The 21,028-nt window shown below is 38.7% G+C and overlaps 1 protein-coding gene across 6 annotated transcripts in view; it reads left to right on the top strand.

Annotated features, from left to right (window-relative positions):
- KIAA1549L (KIAA1549 like) overlaps positions 1 to 18,466 on the top strand; it is a 67,637-nt gene extending 49,171 nt beyond the window's left edge. For 5 of the 6 annotated variants that reach the window (XM_031553383.1, XM_031553380.1, XM_031553382.1 and 2 more), the window contains 4 exons: positions 2,165 to 2,262; positions 3,318 to 3,463; positions 6,351 to 6,502; positions 9,335 to 11,536. In XM_031553383.1, the coding sequence (XP_031409243.1) occupies positions 2,165 to 2,262; positions 3,318 to 3,463; positions 6,351 to 6,502; positions 9,335 to 9,616 (678 nt within the window). In that variant the 3' untranslated portion in view covers positions 9,617 to 11,536. Of the gene's footprint in view, positions 1 to 2,164; positions 2,263 to 3,317; positions 3,464 to 6,350; positions 6,503 to 9,334; positions 11,537 to 17,273 lie in introns of those variants that run through there. The other variant, XM_031553381.1, reaches the window with a different exon arrangement.
- The last annotated feature ends 2,562 nt before the right edge of the window (positions 18,467 to 21,028 follow it).

Genomic DNA, 21,028 nt, shown 5'->3' with positions numbered 1-21,028 from the left:
TCATTCAAAATTGTTCATCTCCTATTTAAGCAGCAAAATAAATGCTTGGATTTTCTACTTCGTATTTTATTCCCCTCCATGTTTTCAGTGCAAGTTGCAGGAAGTTTGTGAGCCATTCTTTGTGGTACCTTAAAAAGCTTCACTTTATGCCCATATTTCAAAAGATGTGCGTTAGAGAAAACCCAAGACTGCCTCTGTTCCTCTCCATCAGCCCTGTCGTACTCAGTAGTATTTGGAGTCACCAACCACTCTGAAACACATGCTGTACCTTTAAGATAGGGAAAAAATAGTTTCATGTTTAGTACAAATGTATGCTGAGGGCAAGGTTAGGATGAAAGGGTTGTGGAGCCGGAAGGAAGTGTAGAGTTCAGCATTGCCAGCTTTTCGGGTACAGAAGAAGCATTGCAGACCATTTCAGGTCCAGTGCTATGAGAAATGTAAATTAAACTTCCTTTGATGCAACTGGCATTTTGTTTGTTCTGTACGTTTATTTCGTTAAAAATCAAAATCAGTATTTCCAACTCTTGGCTAGGATATGTGCAATTGCATTTTCAGTTTTTCTCACCTAGTGATGGAAATACTTCAAATAACTTTGTAGCGTGGTGAAAGTGAATATTTAGAGACATCATAGGTGGCGTATAAGGAAAAATGATTTTCTAAGACATGCCTTTGAGGGACCCTACCCTGCTTTAAAGAGACGGGGATGAGAGGTGGGAGAGAGATGCTTGGCTTATATTGCTTTTCCCTTAGCTATGCTGACATTAAAAGTCAGCTTTTGTTAGGTTACCTTCTCCAGTTTTGCAGCGGAGAAAAAGCATAACGGAGCACTGTCTAAGAGTGTGATATGCAAAGGTGATTACTGTATGATAATGGTTTTAGAAATTTAGTGTGGGATTTATATTGCCAAATTCAAACCTAGATGTAGGTGTGAAGTCTGAGCTATTAGTGTAAATCCTGTGGGCTCTTTCAACAGGCAGGAGGAGGGTGACTCATCCCATGGCAACATGTTTTTAGCTTTCTCTGCTGTTTGCCAAGGGAGAGTCTCCGACTGAAGCAGAATCATCTCGTGTAGTTCAGAGCCTCACTGCTGGACTTCAGATGTTAGTTTTTGTCAGAATGCGTATTTCTTGGTACTGCACAGCCTCCCCCAAGTTTGCTCTCTTTCTGATCTTTGTGTTTCTCTGAAGTGTTGTCAGTAAAAGCATAATGACCAACAAATAAAGCATAATAGGTAGAATACAGGTGTCAGTACTGTAGAGACTGATAACACTCCTCTACCTTTAAGCATATTTAGCCACATTGTGACCTCTAGCTTAGAGCATACCAAAGAACTTAGAAGAGGTGTTTTGTCCTATAGGCCGCAGCACACAATTACTGGTCTTTCGCATGCGTTAGTGATGAAAGCCAGAACAGCTATGAGCAAGATGCTCCTTTCTGTGAGTTGGTAAGCTGGTTGTGTGCTCCTCTGATTTTTCTATTTCAAAATGATTTGAATTATTATTGCTTTAGAAAGATACAGAGCTTGGGGTTTTTGTTAAGAGTTTTCTTTTAATCTCTCCAAGGCTGACAAAAAGCTGAAAAATGCATTGCTTGTGGGCAGTTCCGTTTCACCAGGTGTTGCTCTGAAAATGTTTTATGAATCCTTAAAATGTTTTACTTTTGGGAAATGCCCCATCCTTGGGGACTTACAATACTTTCAGGCTCTGAGCAACTTGATCTAGCTGTGGTGTCCCTGTTCATTGCAGGGGAGTTGGACTAGACGGCCTATAAGGGTCCCTTCCAACTCTAAGGGTTCTGTGATTCTATGAAGTGGAAACTATGAGATCTTTTTCCTTTGAATCCAAATTATCTGTGGAATCTCACATTACTGTAGCAGACTTACTTTCCCCGCAAGGTGACAAGTGTCACAAATGTGGAATTTAATGTTCTGCTTTAATTACATTGCCTTGCCTTTGTGAACTCATTTGTTCGTGTTTTCTTCTGTATCCTAAAATCACCCAAGCTTTGTAAATTCTCTAATAAAATTCCATTACTAGTGGTGCCACAGAATAATAGTCTCCAGTTGGCCAGCACTTGTAATGAGTATTTAATTTCTGAGGTTATTTACTTTTTAATTTGAATGTGGATCTCTTGGTATTTAAGAAAATATTCCTCTCTTCTACAGGCTTATAGATTTTCTCAGCTTCCCGAGATGGTGATGGGATCTCCTCCTCCTCCTGTCCCTCCCAGAACTGGTCCTGTGGCTGTTGCCTCTCTCAGGAGGTATAGAGCTTTTACTTTGTTTTCAATATGAACTCTAAAAATCACAGTTTATGTAAGAACTGAGACAAACCCTCAAGTAGCACTTGTGAGCCATCCAGTTAATAAAGAAACACTCATGAAATTAGAAACGTGCTATTTTTATTTACATTTAAACATCAAGAGGAAAGAAATAATAGCAAATTTTCTCTTCCATTAGCTCATCATCTTCAATAAAATTAGGAAATCCTTGCCTCCAAATCACACAGTGCATAATGAAATATTGTGTAGCAGATGTGCAGCAGATAGCTTGCACCATCTTTCTCCCTGCTTATCTCTGTTCTAAGAACCTGCAATGTGATACTGATGAGTTACCAGTATCCTGGGTCTGGGGGACTTCCACCTGGCTTTCAGATATCTAACACCTTTCTTCACAAAGGCAAGTATGAGTAAATGCCTGATTGTCTCAGCTCAGTGTATACTGCCTCTTCCTCAGGGTAAGGCACTCCATAAAAAGCATTTCAAGCTATTTTCACGCTTCTGTGGTGGAAGAGCTGATATAGCCTACAGTGTTGTGCTGTTGTACACTGCAGAGTGCCAACAGTAATTCAAAGGCACTGCAAGCCTACTGAGAAATGCTGTAGAGTACTAAGAACAAGGGAAACTTTTCTGAGTGTCTGCTAGCTGCATCCAAATATTCAGAACACTGACTTCTTTGTCATATTGTTTAATAACCACTAAGTAATAGTGCCATAAATCAATATAAATCAATAAAGCTATAAATCAACTGGGACGCATCATTTCAGAAGACGCTAGAACTTCCCATGTGCAGTTTAGACTACTTTCTGACACCTTATCATCTATCCTGTGTTTACTGTAAGCTTGTGTTGATGAGCTTTGCTACAGCTCTGGTTTTTGTACTGCATATCACAGGCATTTGTTTGAAAGTTCAGTAAAACTGGATAGCTTAATCCTAGCAGGCATGTCATATTGTAGCTCATAGATGCATATATAGCTGTCTTGTCCAATAGTCAGGATGTTAAATGTTTTTCTTTTTTTTTTCTACTTTTAATGCACAGGTCTACATCAGATATTGGCAGCAAAGTGAGAATACCAGAGTCCAGTGGGGTGGATCAGGCCCAGCATCACGATCCAGCTTCTTATGCACCTGGTTCAAGAGCTCCAATGCCTGTAGGCCCACTTGATCAATCAGCTTTTCACTCAGGTGAGAAAATAGACCTGCAGACCGATCTTGCAACTTTGAGAATCGTGTGATTTCTTTTGCATGTAAATGAGCTGATGAGAAATAGTAAAAACACACGATTATTTGGAGGAATAAGGCATTAGATATTTTTCCAGGTACAAATGAAGGGCATACATAAAGGGTTGTCCCTCTGCAAATGCAGAAGCAGCATGTTGTAAAGTATTGCTCATCCTGCAAAAGGAAAGGGAGGTGGTCATTTCTGAAGGTAAGACCCCTTCCCCCCCCCCCCACGATGGTCTTTGTTCTCGTATGTCATTCTGCTGGCTCACCTGTCAGGACTCTGAGCCACTAATGTCCAGTAGAACAGCTCATATGTACCAAAAATCCAGTGGAAAAGGTAAGGCGGATTGTCTAGCTGATACAGAGGCTATTGGTTGTCAAGAGCACAAGGTACAGTATTGATGGGGCTCCATGGCAAGAGGCAGCTTTCTGGCTGACCTCTGAACACACCAGCAATTGACATGTGTCTAAACAAATACAGCCTTGCATAGAGAGGCTGTCACCAGCAAATGTCAGAAGACTGGAAGCAACTTCTCATTGGCAAAATGTTTTCTTAAAGAGCTATAGAAAAAAGCTTTCAAGATAAAGTAAATTTTATGTTGTCATTTCAGTTTAGTAAATGGCAGATTCATTAGACAGGACTGTTAATCTGCAAATAATTCCTTTCTTATCTTTCTCAGAAGTAATTGAGAGTTATCTGCGTTGTATTCACAATCTGCTGAGAATAATGCTGTGAAAATGCATATCTGCCGCTAATTAATTAAATGCAGTAGGTTTGAAGGATCCGTTGTACACCCATTCTTATCGCAGTACCTTCCTCAACGTGAGTCTGAAAGGAGCAGATGCCACCCTTTCATATAAGTGTTTTGAACTATAAAGTGTGCCACACTGCCAAGAACCCTACTGTCGTGACTGCAGCAATGTTCTGCGTGATACCGCTTTCTGTCACTTCCAGTGATGCGGGGGTTTTATTGCTGTGTGTTACAGATAGGTGTGCTGTGCTACCACTGAAGAGTGCATTTCAGAAGAGACAAAATGTCCTTAGTGTACACTGTAGAGTTGGCCAGATTTATTCTAGGATTAACTGGAGGAAAGGTTCGTGTGGGAGAGATCCTTTAAATGGCTGTAATGCAGGGAAAGATTAAGAGAGTTGTGAGAAACCTGCAAGTGTAACAGATGAGGATTTCTCGTGTTCTAATTGGAAAATAAATTTTTATCAGATCAGTAGGTGGAAAAGCTTTACTGCAGATGCTGACTGGGCACAAAATGGCCAAATGTTGCCCTCATGCAGCCCATCAACATCAGCTTTAAAATCATGATGTTGCGGTAAGATAGCACTTGAGCTTCTTGAGTGCTCAATTTGTATAACTGCTCATTTTGCTGTGGTTAAATTAAAAGAGCTTTTTTGGTGAAGAGAAGCTATGTGTCATCTGCAGGAGCAGCACTTGTTTCTCAGTACAAGGCTGAAGAATGCTTTGGACAAGTTAGCCTTGCTAACTCACTCCTCAGTGAAAATGCTCAGTTGTCTTTTTATTGCGTTTCTGCACTTACTGGCTTTTCTGCTCTTGCATCAATGATTTATTTTTGTTACTCTCTGTAAAACTTAGAACTAAAATACATGGCTGTGTATTACTGAGTACTCAAAATATCCATCCACGTGCTTTGTTTGCTACGTGATAAAGACAGTAGAGAGCTTTCTCCCCCTCTGGATTTAGGAATGAGGCTGTAGTGTACCAGTGATGTAAACGCTGGTGTTTGTATCTCTATCTAAAGAGAAACTAGTGGAAAGAAGTCTTACTGGACAAGCAGATAGTAGTTTACTCTAAATTTGGCAAATAGGTGGAATTATGATGGCTTCTCTCTAGAAATAGTGGAAGTACGTGACGAAATGGTGGTGTTCTAGACTGCCTAGTTACAAACTGTCTGTAATCTCAGTAATGGCAGGATGAAGTACCTTCTGTTGTGAATCTCTGTGAGGATTGAAGCCTACGTTAACGAGTAGATATAACCAGAGATCTGGTTGAACCTTGTCTTGGGAATGCTATTTTCTCCTACTTAAAGTCAAGTAAGATCATGGCATTCTAACAAAAGACTTCCTGGACATCCCTATGCATATGTCTTGATGAAGACAGAGGAGAACAGATTTTATGTCAGCAGGTTTCCTTGGAAATATTTATGTAAGTGGTAGCTGCATAATTCATTGCAGTCATAGGCTGTTGCTGGGAAATGAGTTGAGCAGGCAGAGCCTTGGGTTTTGTTTTTTTTTCTTTGTTTTTTAATGGTAACATTGAAATTTTATGATGGAGTTGTTGAGATTACAGCCTTTTAAAGGTATCACTCAATATTGTAGGTTTTGTGTCTAGAGATATTAGAATAGTAAATATAAACTGAATGGTTTGTAATCTGCTGTTGAAAAGAAAGATGCAATACTCTGAAACCCATGGTAACAGCAGCTAAAAATTGAATACAAGGAAACAAACGTTAAAGGAAAATGAGCCTTTTTTTCTGGAATGATTCAAAGTTTTAGGGGGAATCATTATTACAAGGATCCAAATCCTTAGGAGTAAGTCCTCATATCTTTATCTGAAGCTTGTGCATCACTATATGGACAACTGCCAATCTCATTTTCTCCAGTATTTTCTACCATTATAGAGATGTGTAGTCAGCTATTTGGAGTCTTAAATCCAACCAATGGTGATCATGTTCTTACTGGAGGAAAAAAAAAAAAAGGAAAAGAACCCTGAACATCTACTTCGTAACTAATATCTTCTAATTTTTAACTTAAATGATGGGTTGCTAATTGTATATGATGTGTTTTTTTTGTTTTTTTTGTTTTTGTTTTTAATAGGAAATACAGTACCAGCAGTGTTTGCCATACCAGCAGCAAACCGACCTGGCTTCACAGGCTATTTTATCCCAACACCACCCACAGCATATAGGAACCAAGCCTGGATGCCCTATGCTGGGGAAAATGAATTACCAGGACAGTGGGCAGACTCAGTAAGTATCCTAGCTTTTCTAACGATGTGCATTTCTACACAAAAGATGTCTGAAGTGATGCTAAGCATCAGCAAAGAATCTGAGCAGGGTGATTCTTCCTGAATGGAAATAATCTCTAGCAGTGAGGATTTATGAGAGAGGGTACAGATATTTATCTGTCCATGCAGTGGACTGTAAGCATCATTCAGTAAGTTAGAGGCTGGCACCCATTCAAGGATGGTGTGACAGATACAGTTTTCTTTGCCCAAGACAGAAGTTAAATACTTGATAGGCAGTGAGTGATGCTGTTGTCTCACAAAGTGGCCTTATGCTGTTTGAAAGCTGGGGAGCATCTTTCCATCCTGAAGACTTGTCCCAAGACAACCTCTCTCCCGAATACGAGCTCCCAGCTCTGCCACAGCCCTGCTGTGCAGCGTTTCTGCAGGGAGTGACAGATCTTAAACTAAATAATTAATTGCACAATTCTACTCTTGGACAGATCCAATTGTTAGTCTGAAGTATACTTGCATTTCAAAGAAATGAAACTGAGATCCTAAAATGAATTGCAGTAGTTCATCATGTCTGAAACAAATTCTATCACTTAAGGGCCTTTTTTTTTTTTTAAGACACTTTAATGCTAGTAAGGAAAAAAAAAATGCAGGATTGACTCTTCTGCTTGAGCTTAATTCTAATGTTTATGCAGAACCAATTCAGCTGAACTGGGAGATGGATTCTATTTCTTTGTGCAGATAATCAACCAAATATTTTAGTGAACTGCATTTGGAGACAAATAGTTGCCTTGGAGCAGCTAAGCAAGAGACGATAAGGTCATATAGATGTTCCTGAGGACAGCTCTTTTGTGCCAGATCTTCATGACTGCTGTTGATGTGTAAGAGGAAAAGAATTCAATTTGATTCTCAGATGTAAGTCTGAATTTGTAGGCTGAACTGTCAAGAAAAAGGATATTCATATACAAACTATATCTGATGATGTGCTCCCGACAGCTGAAGGCTTGTGAAGTCATACAGATTCCCTTTCCAGAATGCAAACACAGAAAATCTTTGCTAAAAATGTGTTTTTATTTGTAATCCTACTGACACTGTAGATTCAAGAGACCTACTTGTTTGTATTTGAAATTCAATTTGAACTTATTCATTAAGAAGAAAAAAATGAACAAAAAATGGGAAAAGTATTTCTTGAATATTCTTTTTCCCTTTTGCGTCTCAGTTTCAGTCCCATGAAATAAGTAAGAATCAGGTATCACCTGTCAAAAATCAAGCCTGAGAACAAATGAGACTAAACTGGAAAACCAGGCTCTGACCCCCCAGTTTCCTTCCTTTAGAATGAGAGAGATGAGAAGAGCACATAGTGCCCCTGGGCCTTCCTTTCTGCTGTGTACACAAAGGGATGGAGAGGGAGGTGAGAAGCTGTCTGAAAATTAACTGTGACATTATAGAATTCAAAGGAAATGCTTTTTCCTTTCAACTTCACTCATCTGTTACAGAGGTTTAAATGACTTCTTGTTACCCAGACTTTTAGCCCTTCTGTGATATAACAAAAGGAAAAAAAATGTAAAACAAGAAACACTTCAGTTCCTTTAGGAAGAACAGAGACTTAAAAATGAGATGCTGTACTTCTCATGCATTTCCACTAGCTGGATTGTAAATTAAACACCAAGGTGGCAAATGAAACGGGAGTTGTCTTGCAAACTTGATTTCCTTAAACACTGCTTTTCAATTAAAAGGTAAGTATTGAAGCACTAAGCTTTGTGAAAGAGGGGAAATGCATTTATTTTCCAAATTGATAGATGCTGCTTAGTGAAAGTAGGAACCTGGTGGCCTCTAGTGGCATGTTCATGTGTTGTACTACCAAAATGTCTTCTGAATAATCTATGGAGAAAACTAAACAGAGGCAACTGCATTTAACAATCATTTGGATAGCATGCTTGTTTCCTATGTCTGTCATCACACCACACCGAATGTGTGAGGCGCCTGCCAGGCGGCCTGTATTACATATTTGTGCAAGACTTAAGTGCATTTGAAAAGCTAAAAACATCTATTCTTCCCAATTAGAGTGATGCAAATTAGTCAATTAACGTTTCAGTGCTTAAATGCAGTTGTAGTTTATTGGTTACCTTACGGTAAATGTAGTATTATCAGCCATCCTGTTCAAAATGAACATCACTGGACTTCTCTTCCTTTTCATTGGAGTGGATTACGGTAATGAGTTGGTGGATTTTTCCTCAATGAGAAGTTATCTGGTCCTGGTAATATATTATGGGTTGCCTTCTGTCACAGCGTAAAGCACTTCAACATGGAGGGCTGTAGCTATCTGTTTTCTAGACTTTTGCCAAATATAAATAAATGCTATTTTTATTTGCTGCATTAAAAAATTTGAGAACTTAAGTTTACTGTGAATTGAAAACTGGTATCGTGGGTTTGTGAAGGAAAATTAATAGTCACGAGGACTAAACAGCCTCCGTTATTGCTGCAGATCAGAAGATTCCTCTGTACTGGGTTTTCAGAGTTCTGAAGTACAGTAGAGCTGGCTACTTAAGAGAGGACACGCTTTCAGAAAAGCCTCCTCCTTGAGTTTTTTACGGTGACTAAATTTAGTCGTTCAGTGCTGCCACAGCGCGGAGAGTTGAGTACCTGTCTGACTGATGTGTGCTTAAATGGCACATGCAAAGATGTACCTTTGTCAGCTGATGCTTCAGGATGTAGAGTTTACATTCTCGTTACTGGTTCCTATCTGTCGCATCTTATTCTACCCCGTGGAGGTTTATGTTACCTGCCAGGCAGCGCTAAGGATAAATTGTTCTGTATAATTTGGTGTAATTACGATGCTCTACAGGTTCCGCTCCCCGGATACATCGAGGCTTATCCAAGGCCCCGCTACCAACACAGTTCTCCGTCACGACTGCCTCGCCAATACAGCCAATCGGCAAGCATGCATCCCAGCTTGGAACAAGCTCCTTTGCCCTCTGCCACAGCTTCTCAACAGAGCCTGACAGAAAACGACCCGTCCGATGCTCCTCTCACCAACATTTCTACAGCTGCCTTAGTGAAGGCAATAAGAGAAGAAGTTGCTAAGCTGGCCAAGAAGCAAACAGATATGTTTGAGTTCCAGGTTTAATGTCTTTTGTGCGCAGCTTTTGTATCGTGTAACTTGAAGTAGCCAAGAAAGCGACCTCTTTAATTCTCACTTAAAAACATACAGTGAATTGTGCAAAGTGACTGCGTTTTTCTCCATCTGAAAAGTCAACGCTATGAAATGACTTGCAGTAGAGCAGCAGGACCCTGAAGATATGTATTCTCCTTGCCAGCTAAGGAAATGCTGCCAGTTAACTCTTAAAAATGGATGATAATGATCACATGCGAGTGTTTGTCACTTGGCACTCACACCGTGACCCATCATCGCTAGAGATGCTGCTGTGCATGTCAGTGCCATGCAGTGTTTCAGTTGCAGGCCCAAATGCAGAGCTGCTGAAGAAAATATCTTCTGCATGTCCAAACCTTATTTCTTTGATTAAAGAAGAAAACGGATGGAAAATGGCAAGCTAAAGGCCACGGTAGGCGTGGCAGTCACGTTAATTTTTTGTTGCGAGAGATTGTACAAGGAACGTTGATTGAATTGATCTGTGTCGCTGCAGCCTTTTCATTCTAGAGACTGTAACCAAACCAAAAGAATCTGAGATGAGTAAGTAATACTAATAAACGTTCTGTGAATAGCTCCAATTCTTTTCATCCTCTTTACAGTATAAAGAAGTGAAAGAAGAGAAGACTGTGAGGGGACTAATGATATTTTGATAATTAATGGCTACCTTGTCTGTGAATGCCACTGATGAGTTACGGAGATTTTTTCTATGTGAGAGAGCACAATCTGTGAAGAGCTAACAAAGGAAACTGGTGCTAGAAGTTTCCAGGAGAAATGAAAAAAGGTTATTTGTGTTCGCTCTATATTTAGGCTTTTCATTCTGAATGCATGTGAAGCTGGTAAACATGAGACCTTTGAGCAAGCCTTTCCAACCTGGAATAGTGAATACACCTGCTTGTACGAGACAACCTCTGTTTGACACAGTGCTTTTTTCTCTTTCTTAAACAATGCTATCTACTGAATGGCTACCTGAAGTCACTTTGATCTTGATCGGACTGGAACAGTGCGTACACACGTAGGAAGTTCTGAATGTAGAGGACCTGATGATTATATTGACATGTAAATAAGAATACGGTTAAATGGATTAACAAGAACACTGGTGTGCTTTGAAAATAGAGGGCGTTTCTGGAAATGAGGCTGACTGTACATTGCTCAAGATAAAGATTGCTAATAGTTAAACTGCATTATTGTGTGAATCCAATCCCGAAAGAAAATCAGACCAGTTGAATAGGACAGTAGTTTGTCTTTTGCAGTTGTACAGAATAGTTGGAGATCATGAACAACTGTTTTCAGTTCCTTTGGCCATTAGCTTCGGGAACTGAAGTTGTTGCAAAATACATTGTGTTGGGCTTGTCTGATGTCAACTGGAGTTAAAGGTAATGTCCTTCATTTCAGTAAGTTATTTAGTTATTCTCAACTGCTTATGTTATTTTGTTGGATCACTTCATTTTCTTGAATTTCTTTGGTCTTTACCAAGGTGAGACAGAGAGCTTAGTTTAGCTTTTTGGCCATCAGTAAAATGAGAGGAGTAGGTATGAGACTAGAGTAGGGGAAAGAAGAAGAAACTGATGAAGCACAAACTTTTAATACAGAGCTATTTTTTCCCCCGATTGATTGTATAATAAACCCTGTTTGAGATCATGATAAATAGTTATCCTAGAATATATTGACATCTGCTCTGAGACCTTAGGTATTGCAGAATCTTTAGGAATGCTAGCTGATCTTTAAACTATTGTGAAATTTCATTTTTATTATTTAAAAATCAAATATAAATAAAATGTATTTTTGTAATCTCAATGTATATACTTGCTGTATGTTTATACAAGTGACTGGTCTGCAATAGTCAGAAAATTTCCACAAACCAAGTGCAAAAAAAAAAAAGAAAAAAAAAGAAAAAAAGTAGATGAATAATTCTAATGATCAATATTAACGTGCAGCATCTGGAATACACGAATACACATTTGGGTGACTTGGATACTGAGCAACCAAAGAAACTGGATCTTTTGTGTAAATATAAGTCTGCTAAAGACAGACTACCATCTCAGTTACCTGTCAGCTAACTAATACTGATCTTATCAATGTAATACAAGACATCCAAATGTCTTTTTGTGTTAATAGCTGCCTAAAAATGTGGCATTTAAAAATAACTTAAAAAAAGAAAAAAAAAAAAATAGGGCCAAACTAAGCATGCCATAAAATGGTAAGTTCTGTTTGGCTTCAGTGGGAACTCAGCTCTCTGAGAGCAAGGCTGAGCTTTTCTGTTAGCTTTTGTTCATCCATGCAAGTTTCACTAGAATCACCTGAACGCTACTACGCTTATTTTTCATTTGCTGTAACAGAAGTGCAGACATAATTTAAGAGCAGCTTACAGTTATTCAACCTAAGCTGGTTGATAACCGGATTAAGCTGCCTTGGTAAGGGAAATCTGCATTAAATTGTGTCAGCCGCTTTGGGCGTCAGCTTTATTAAGTTTCTGAGTGATTATTCTAGTTATTCCAGTGAAATTTTGTATGTAGGTAGGCCCTTCTATGCAATGGGAGTGAAATACCATGTGAAATAAATTTCTGTGTCTTTGACTCGAGTTTTGCAGGGTTATCTTAAAGCTGCGAGTGTGGAAGCAGCAGCAGCCCTGCAGACTGGGAAAGCTCATGATGCCACGTATCCCCAAAAGAGTCAGAGGAGGTAGGATGTACCAGATCTAAACAGCATTTTGGGACGCTTAGCTCTGCTTGTAAATCTGTATCCATTCTTCGAATTAAGTGATTTAGTGTTTCCATCAAAAAGTGTGTTAGTGTAAAGCCAAGCATCTATCTGCCATACTCAAAGTGAAAAAGTTTGGAAATTACATGCATGGTAGAGGGTGTGAATGCCTATATGCAAACAAAATGAACAAAATAGAATACCCTAGCACCAAAAGAACCACTTAATTAGCTTTCTAGAAAGACAAACTATTCCTGTAAAGTTAAACAAAGTACTCTTCGTACTGAGGAAGACCTGTTAGACTTGCATAATTAATTTTGTTTGGTATTGTACTGATGATGTGCAGTCTACTGAATATCCTCTGAATCATCCCTCTGAAACCATTGTGGTGCACTTTATTCACAAAGGCATTTTACATTCTTCGTTCATAATGGCTTTCTATCTTATTTGTAATATGTTTCTGTATTTTTTTGACGTACAAAGTAAGATTATACCAAGACAGTAAGGACATTCCTGTGTAAGAAAAACATGCTGTAATATTTATACTGTCTGAGCACAAAGCAATGATTAAGTGAAAATATAGTGTACAAATAATTTGTAAAATAATAAACATTTTGTATGGCTACAATTACAGTATAGTTTTTCAATATTGATTTCAAAAAAGAAAGTGTACCTGTTAAATGTTACAATTTCATTAGATAATATTCCTGTCATATTCGCTTTTCTACTGAGTGCTCCAATTTTCTTTAAAATGTTGCCAAATGTTAAGGTGAAAAGACTGTTTTCTGTGTACAGACATGTTGATGTTCAAACCAGTAGTTGTAAATCATTGCTAGAAACATCTGCAAGTAAAATGCACATAAAATTATTTCTCAGTAGGTGTGTAATGGCCACTCTGTAAGTGCATATACTGTGTGTAATGTTTTATTGGCATTAGCAGAAGAGTAACTTTAAGGGGATAAGAGGACATTATTTGGCAGTCGTTTTTGAAGAAAAATACACTTCTGTGAGGAAGTCTAACACGCTGTAGTAATATGAACAACTTCTGTATCTAATAATACTCTGTAGAGAAGCTGATAGAAGTACGTGTAAATCCTGTATAGAAATGGAGAAATTGTTATAAGTAGTTTTTATTTTTTTCCACACTGACTTTTAAAAAGGAGAGGCATGGAGGAAAATGAATGCGAGGAAGATTAAATGCAAAGCAGGTAGAGAAAGCAGCATGGAAGTCGGTAGCAGAACTGAAGTGAGGCTTCTGTCTCATTTAAGGGGTGGTACATAAAAACTAATTGCAATTTTTGGCACAATTCAAGATGTCTGTCAAGGATGAATTACTTTTGAATGTATATTTTCTGGTGCGTCGTAAATATGACAGCTCAATGCCTGCTAATAGGAGTATGAGGGAGCTTAAGAGCAATGATGTTTTTTGGAGCTGGCACAAGGAGTCGCTTCCTTTAGCTGAAATTGCGCATCCTGTCCGTGTGTGAGCAGCTCTGAGTGTGATGAAACACGGTTACTGTAAATCAGTATGGTCTTGATCTTGTTTTTCATATACATAAGCACATCTGAGTGGCTTTCCATTTCTCACTGACGTGCAATTGGATAAAAAGAACAAGCGTGAGACAGTATGAAGAACATGAACAGGTAATTAACAGTTGTAATGGCCTGTGAGCCAGACCGAAGTCTGCTTCTGATGCTTGATAAGTTACACCTACTGGAAAATGGGTGTTTGAAGCAGCTTTCCTTGGAAAGGTTTATTGCTTTCAATGCTAATGACCAGTAAGTATAAACTAACACTTATTCTACCACAAGAGAGTGTATCAGTCATGGCTTCCACTCCTTTGCACAAGCCATGTGTAGCTCCACCTGAAAAAGTGGCAAAATCCACGACTGCTTTCCAGCTCCTTGGAGTAAACTCTCATAATAAAACAGCAGGTGTTGGTCATCTTAGATTTCAGTACACTGTTAGGTAGATGTTCAGGCAATATGTTAGTGTTACTATTAGTCTTTTTTATAAGGGCTTTGTGTAAAACAGGAAAGTTTGGTCTGCTGAGATAGGATGGCTCACTTATTACAGTGGGTGCAGGGAAACAGCAGCCTTCTTCTCGGTATGCTATTAATGTATCTTATGGATCAGTTATTTGCTCTCTCCCCTCAACTTCACTTCTGAAAGAATACAAACGCAGCTTTTTTGACTAAGTAACGTGTAACTTTTGAGATAAGTACATGGGGGTAGATACATCCGCCTAGTTCTCTGTGATGTCTCCATATGCACTGCTGGTCTACTGAGCATCTTATTTAAAACAATGCTAGTTGGAAAAGAAACAAATCAGTTTGAGATTTTTGCTATGTTATTTACAAGCATATTGTAGATTTTGAAACAGGGCTATATGGATTCAGTTTGTCAAATGATTACTTAAACTTTCTGTGCTAGACTTTTTTTTCATGAGTTAACTTTTTTGGCAGGAGTGTGTAATATTTTATTTTTTGCTGATCAGAATACTTCACAGTTACTTTTTCCATTTTAAAAGTGTAGGGATGCAAAATGAGGATAATGCTCATTGAGAATGCTTTTATTAACTGTTGCCATTGTCTTGTAAATAAATAATGCAAAAGTTTACTTGTGGAAATGATATTTATATGGGTCAGTAAATGAACTGGGTACTGATTTGCTCTTTAAAAGGAAGATTCAAGATGGCTAAGATGTGAAGGTATACCTGCAGTGTTTTCATTGAGAATTGAGTCGAGTGTCTTCATTGAGTTGTAATGAACACTGATTGTTTTTTCATCAAAAGTATTGGTCGCATTCTGTGTGCCTGGTCAAAAATGTTTGGCAGTGTCCTGTGGATGGAAAGCAGTCAGAAAAATGCACACGTGGGGATTCCTGTTACCCAGGACAATCTTGGTCAGGGCTGCGTACGACACGTGGGAGTCGGGACTTTGGTGGGGCTCTGAGGTGGATAAGAAATGGGTTTTAAATTGCTAGGTAGCCAAATGGCCAGCAGATATATTGAAAATAATTACAAATACCACAAGGATATTTAATTGATTTAATTATTTAGCATTTGATAAAAAATAATTCTTTTAAGAAGTGCCTGAACCTTCTTGAATTTCCAAGTTTGATGGTAGCAATTGGAATAACTTGAAAATGTATTGTAAGCTATAAATAATGTCGTAACGCTGCAAATACACATACGAGGTAATAGTGGGGTCAAGGAATTGTAAACAATAGAGAAAGTTAATTCCACTCAGTTTGATATTTATGGAGGAGGTGACTTTTTTCCCCAGAGTTCATCCTTCAGCTGCGGCACAGTGCGTTTCTATGCTCTGTAAAGCAGTGTCTCAGCACTGTGTAACACGCTGGTGTTTAAGTCTACCTGGCAAGGCGTACTGACTTAGTGCAGGCTCCAGTGTCACCTTGTAAAGAATGCCTGCATACACGATTAACTTCTTAAGCTATTAAAACAGAAATGTGTGGGTTCTTCACTCTGGATTCTTACAGCAATTCAGTGGCTTCTAGGTCATGTTCACCAATGCTTGCTTTGAGATGGGATGCAGCAGAATGCAGCAGCCTATGCCAAGCGCTTAGTAGCATCTAAAATACGAGTGACTGTAGTGGAGGGATAGATACTAAACCACCTGTTTCAGTATGGATGGACTCCGAGTATTTAGGGGCTGATAACTACGGTGGAGCAAAGACTCTGAAATTAACTGCTTGGAATCAATTTTATGTATTTTGTTAGCTTTTAATTTCTTTATTTGTTAAGGTAGTGGAAACATAGAAATGTTAAGAGTGTATTCTGTTTCAGAATTCAAAATGAGATATGAATGGAACGAAAATTGAAGTTAATTCTTTCCCTTTTCCTGTATCTACTGATTTCAACACTGCAAGCAGAAAACAAACAAACAAACAAACAAAAAAACCACTTTACTCCAGATTAATTTTAATATTACTTCCAATGGTGGGGAGACCAACAAAGCTTTTGTATGGGTATTGAGTTCTTCAAATTGTTTTCAAGGTCATGTTAGAGAAAATGAAATGGAGCTTGTCTTGCTGAGGCATGAATGCTGGTTTAGGACTGAGCAATCCAGCAGTAAGAGCTCCTTAGAGGAGCCATTCTGAGGAGTTCTTTGGGTCTAGTTAAGGCAGTGTGCACAGCACAGATATTCCTGCCTTATCTGACTTTTCGTTTTTGTTTAGCAGTTTTCTTTCTCTGCATCTGTGTGTTTTGAAATTTGCATTTGTGTTACTGTTCTCAAACAGCTGCAGTCTTTGACTCATTGAGGTACAGCAGGTGTGACAGAGGTATTGACTAACGTACGTGATGCCATTTTTAATTATCTATGACACTGCGTGGCTTTGGCCTGTTTGTCACCGTGTGATGCTGACAATGTCATTATGGTGACATGGATATTGATAGCCTTCCATTGAAGTTACTGAAAAAACACTGGTTTCGAGGAGAGTGGGATTGATCCAATATTGTCACAGTGGTTTAACCATCTTAAGTATCTTGTAATTGTGCAAAGACAGGGTAGCTGCTGGTTATGGATAACTGGAAATTAGGTAATCAGACTTCAGTTGTCATTTTGTCAGTTTTGGCTTGGTCCTGGGCAAAGCACGTAATCTGGCTGTGCCTCAGCATCGCTATCTTTAAAGCGTGGTGAAAGTGCTGCCCCTCCTCACCCCGCTGGCGAGGGGCTGATCTAACTGATAAGGTTAGGAACGATGGAACCCTGGAGCGGAAGCTGATACTTCAGTATGAAGCATAGTTCATTATTTCATGGAGCTTGGTAATTGGTCGGGACTGTAGGTTATCCAATCCTTTGGCAGCATTAAAATATAGATGAATTTACAAGGGAATAAAAACCTCTTGATACTATTTCAGCATACACTAGGAAGACTTTCTAATAACAGCTTCTACTTTTTTTTTTACAGAGGTGCTATATCAAATACATAAATTGTCACTCCCCATGCAGCACATCTCACATTGATGACATGAACTTCTCTTGCGTCTTTGAGTTACAGAAAGGACCGGCTCTGCATTATTACAAGTATCCACGTTATCTTTGTTACTCACAGCTTGATTCAACTAAACTGTAATGGCTGCATCTGAAAGTAACTAAAATATTTAAGTGTGTTTCAGCTGGACGTGCTTATATTAGGTTGTTTCTGAAGTCAGAGCTGCAGAATTGAGAGGGATTTGGAAAGCCATGTCTAAAGGCTGAACTGAAAAAGGAAGGAAAATAATCACTTAATACTTGATATTATGCAATTGGAAAGGAGATCTCCAAGAGCTGGTTCCTTTTGCAAGTACAAAACTTGTCTGTACCAGAATTTGAATTTTACGTATTACTAAGAAGGAGACAATTGAGATGTTCTAGGTCATTACCAAATGGCTTTGTTTGTACTCCTAACTATAGGGTGATTCCAGAAATGAAGTTTATCTCTGTGTAGCATAGTTCTTTTTCATGTTAGTTGCTATAGCTTAGTTGAAATTGTACATGTTATTTCTTGGCAATTTTGCACATTAAATAAAAGATGTCTTAAAATGTATGTTGCTACTTATTCTGATTCTTCCTGCTGTGTCCTCTTCTGTAGATCAGCTGCCTTTAAGCATGAGCATGCCTTTTGGTTGGACCGCCAGGCTTCTGGGTCTGTGTAAAGATACCGTCAGTCGTCCTCTCAGGGATGAACCTGGCAAAGGATAGGAAAGGAATTTAAAAATCTCCACAGGATAAAATAGTGAATTGCAGCAGTGATGCTCCCTCTGAAGAGATGTATTTGCTGCCTTCCAGAGGTGAGCAGAAGAGTAATCTGCAAACACAGTGATTTTGAGGACATCTTGTAATCCTATGTTTCCTTTGTAAATTTTTGTCCTTCATTTCCTGTTCGTCTTCTCCTTTTTATTATTCAGTTTCTATTATTTTCATAAGTATATACTCAGGCCTAAGTTTTGTTTGCTGTTAGCCTGAAGTGAAATGAGAAAAGAAAATACAGGTGTGTGTTTTGGACAGTTTGTGTGATTTGTGGCGCAAGAAATTTGGAATAAAAAGTTCATTTTGCTACAAGGAAGGCATCTTCCCTTTCCTCCCCCTTGTTGTAGTTTTAGAGTCAAAAAGGTAAGAAAGGATCTTCACAACATAGAAATAAATGAATGTATATCACTGCTATGGTTCTGGACAGATGGTGTACTTAAGATACTGTTAGATATCTATCTATCTATCTATCTATCTATCTATCTATATATATCTGAGTTGTCACTGAGTGCTTAAAATGGCTCGAGGGGTTGTTCTGTGTTTTCTCAAGATAGAAAAAATCTTAGCCTGTTTTGCAAATATATTTTAACTGACTTGTGTAGTTAACCATATAATGTTTCCTTAGAAAGGCCAAGTGCTCCGCTCATTAGCTGCTAGAAACTCTTCCTGATGAGCGCCTCCAATTAACTTACATTTATTAGCTAGGTGTCAGTAACCCAAGCAATCCAGAGAGGCCAGAATTTCTGGAATTAAGTGCTGCTTTCGAAGTCCCTGCCTTGTGTACGTTAGCACTGAATATTCAGGGCAGGCGATTCTGGCAGGCAGCATTCACTACTGAAAACAGAGAAGTTATTTTATGATAGCTTAGTGCTTTTGATTTCCTCTGTAATCTGTCCCAGAACTAATTAAGGCAGCTTTGCTTCAAGATGAATTTTACATCCTAATGATCCATTGTAATAATCCAGAGTATCTATTTGGAGAATTTTAACATTCTAAACTCTAAAATAAAGGAACAGCTTGAAACTTGATGGGCCCAACTGCTTGATATAAAATACTTTATTTAGAAGCTTAAATGCATTCTTGCCTTCCAGTGGCTTTCTATCTAATGTTTGCCATCATAAAGCAGCCAAGGCCACTTCAGGTTTCCTAGTGAAAGACCTGAGGGCACATGACTGTCATTGCAGCTGTAGGCACTGTGCTCTCAGCAAGGTAACTGCTATTGTTCAGCTGTCAGGTTGGCTGAGAAGATGCTTTCTGAGAATCTCTCTTTGTTAAGAACTGGAAGTGAAATGGAGCAACCTACTTATGTTTTGAGACTTTGACCTGTGTATCCAAATCATAGCCAAATGTTTATTTTCTGCATGCAACAGGGACAGATCTATCAACGTGCAAGTGAGCTATATAAAAGAGATTTGAGCTGTGTCAGCATCTAAATGTTAGGTTGAACCTTCCTAAACAGTCTAAGATAACAGAAACAATTGAAAAATGGATGATATATGCTTTGAGAATAAAAGGTGTGCAGTAAGAACATGAATATTCTAATATTTACCCCAATATTCAAATATTTTAATATTTAGTTAAAATATGATTATTTTTAGAAAGGAAACAATAAATCAGTTTTGAGATGTGCTGATCTGAAAGAAGAAACGAATACTGCCTACACAGATGAGAGCAAATTACTGGATGCACCAAGGTCAGGTGAAGACAGAAAAGGTAAATAAGGTGTTCACAGCCAAGCGACAATCACTATGTGCTTCATTACTTAACAACTGGTGGTTTGCTCAAGTTATTATTCTTGAAATTCGTGCACACAGCTCCATAAAATATTTCCAGCTAAAGATACGGACAGTGATTTTAATTCTGGGCAGAAATACTGTATAGAATTTCCTGTTATTTTTCTCCAAGTTACTTTTTAAGAGCTGCTTTGTGAAGAGAAGGCCAAACTGGCCTTCCAGAGAAGACAGCCGCCATGCTTTGATGACCTTGGGACCCTGAGCAGCTTTGATAAAAGGACTTTGACCAAAGCGCCCTGAGAGCACAGTGCTGGGGCTGAAGCTGGCCAAGGTAAAGCCTTCTGCCTTGTTTTGGCATGTCAAACAAATGATTTTCAGTAGTTATGTGCTCCCAGGAAACTTAATGAGATAACATACTAACTGCTGTTAATCCTTGCATCATCCCCAGTAGCTAAACATGGAGCGTATTTTTACATAGTGGTCGTTTAACAGAAACTGAACAACTGATGGACAAGTATTTAAATTGTGTTCTGGGGGAAAATAGCTCAGATCAAGCTGAGTAAACCTGTTGTGAATGGTGGCTGGTAGTTCTACAAAAGTGAAAGAACATTGAAAAGGTGAGGGGATATAGTAGGAATCAATGGTAATACGGAATAGAAATCTGTTCAGCCCCTTGTAATAATTATAGGAAACTTAGAGTGATTTAGGAGTGAAATCATTCTGGACATTTGGGAAGGTAGAGATAGCTCCTCCCCTAACTAATGAGATTTCAAAATTGTTCTATGCAAAATCGTTCGATCCTCCCTCAGAAGTTAGTTCTTTTTGTCAGACCAAGTTTGTGTTGTGGTATTTAGTTTAATATGATCTGGTTTCCATTGCAGTCAACCACTGCAGTGTGTTAATATGCTTAGCCTCAAAACTCTTTTTGTGAGACTTTGTATTTTTGTCTTGTGATGCAGTTATAAAACAGCTAAGCCTAGATTTTCAAGGTATTGGTACCTACCTGGTTCTTGAGGCACCAAGATCTACCTTTTATGTATGTACTGACTCAGCCTCTCAGATATGACTGGAAAGAGATAAATATCTGTGGTTATGCTGTTTCTGTGAAATGTGAGAATTTCTCCACCCCATAATTTTCAAACACAGGGAGCAGACTAACAAAAATGCTGAGAAAAACTTGCCCTTGAGGTTGCCCTTGGGT

The sequence above is a fragment of the Meleagris gallopavo genome, chromosome 5, assembly GCF_000146605.3.
Source record: "Meleagris gallopavo isolate NT-WF06-2002-E0010 breed Aviagen turkey brand Nicholas breeding stock chromosome 5, Turkey_5.1, whole genome shotgun sequence".
Classification (NCBI taxonomy): Eukaryota; Metazoa; Chordata; class Aves; order Galliformes; family Phasianidae; genus Meleagris; species Meleagris gallopavo.
This window is presented reverse-complemented; position numbering and strand designations above follow the sequence as displayed.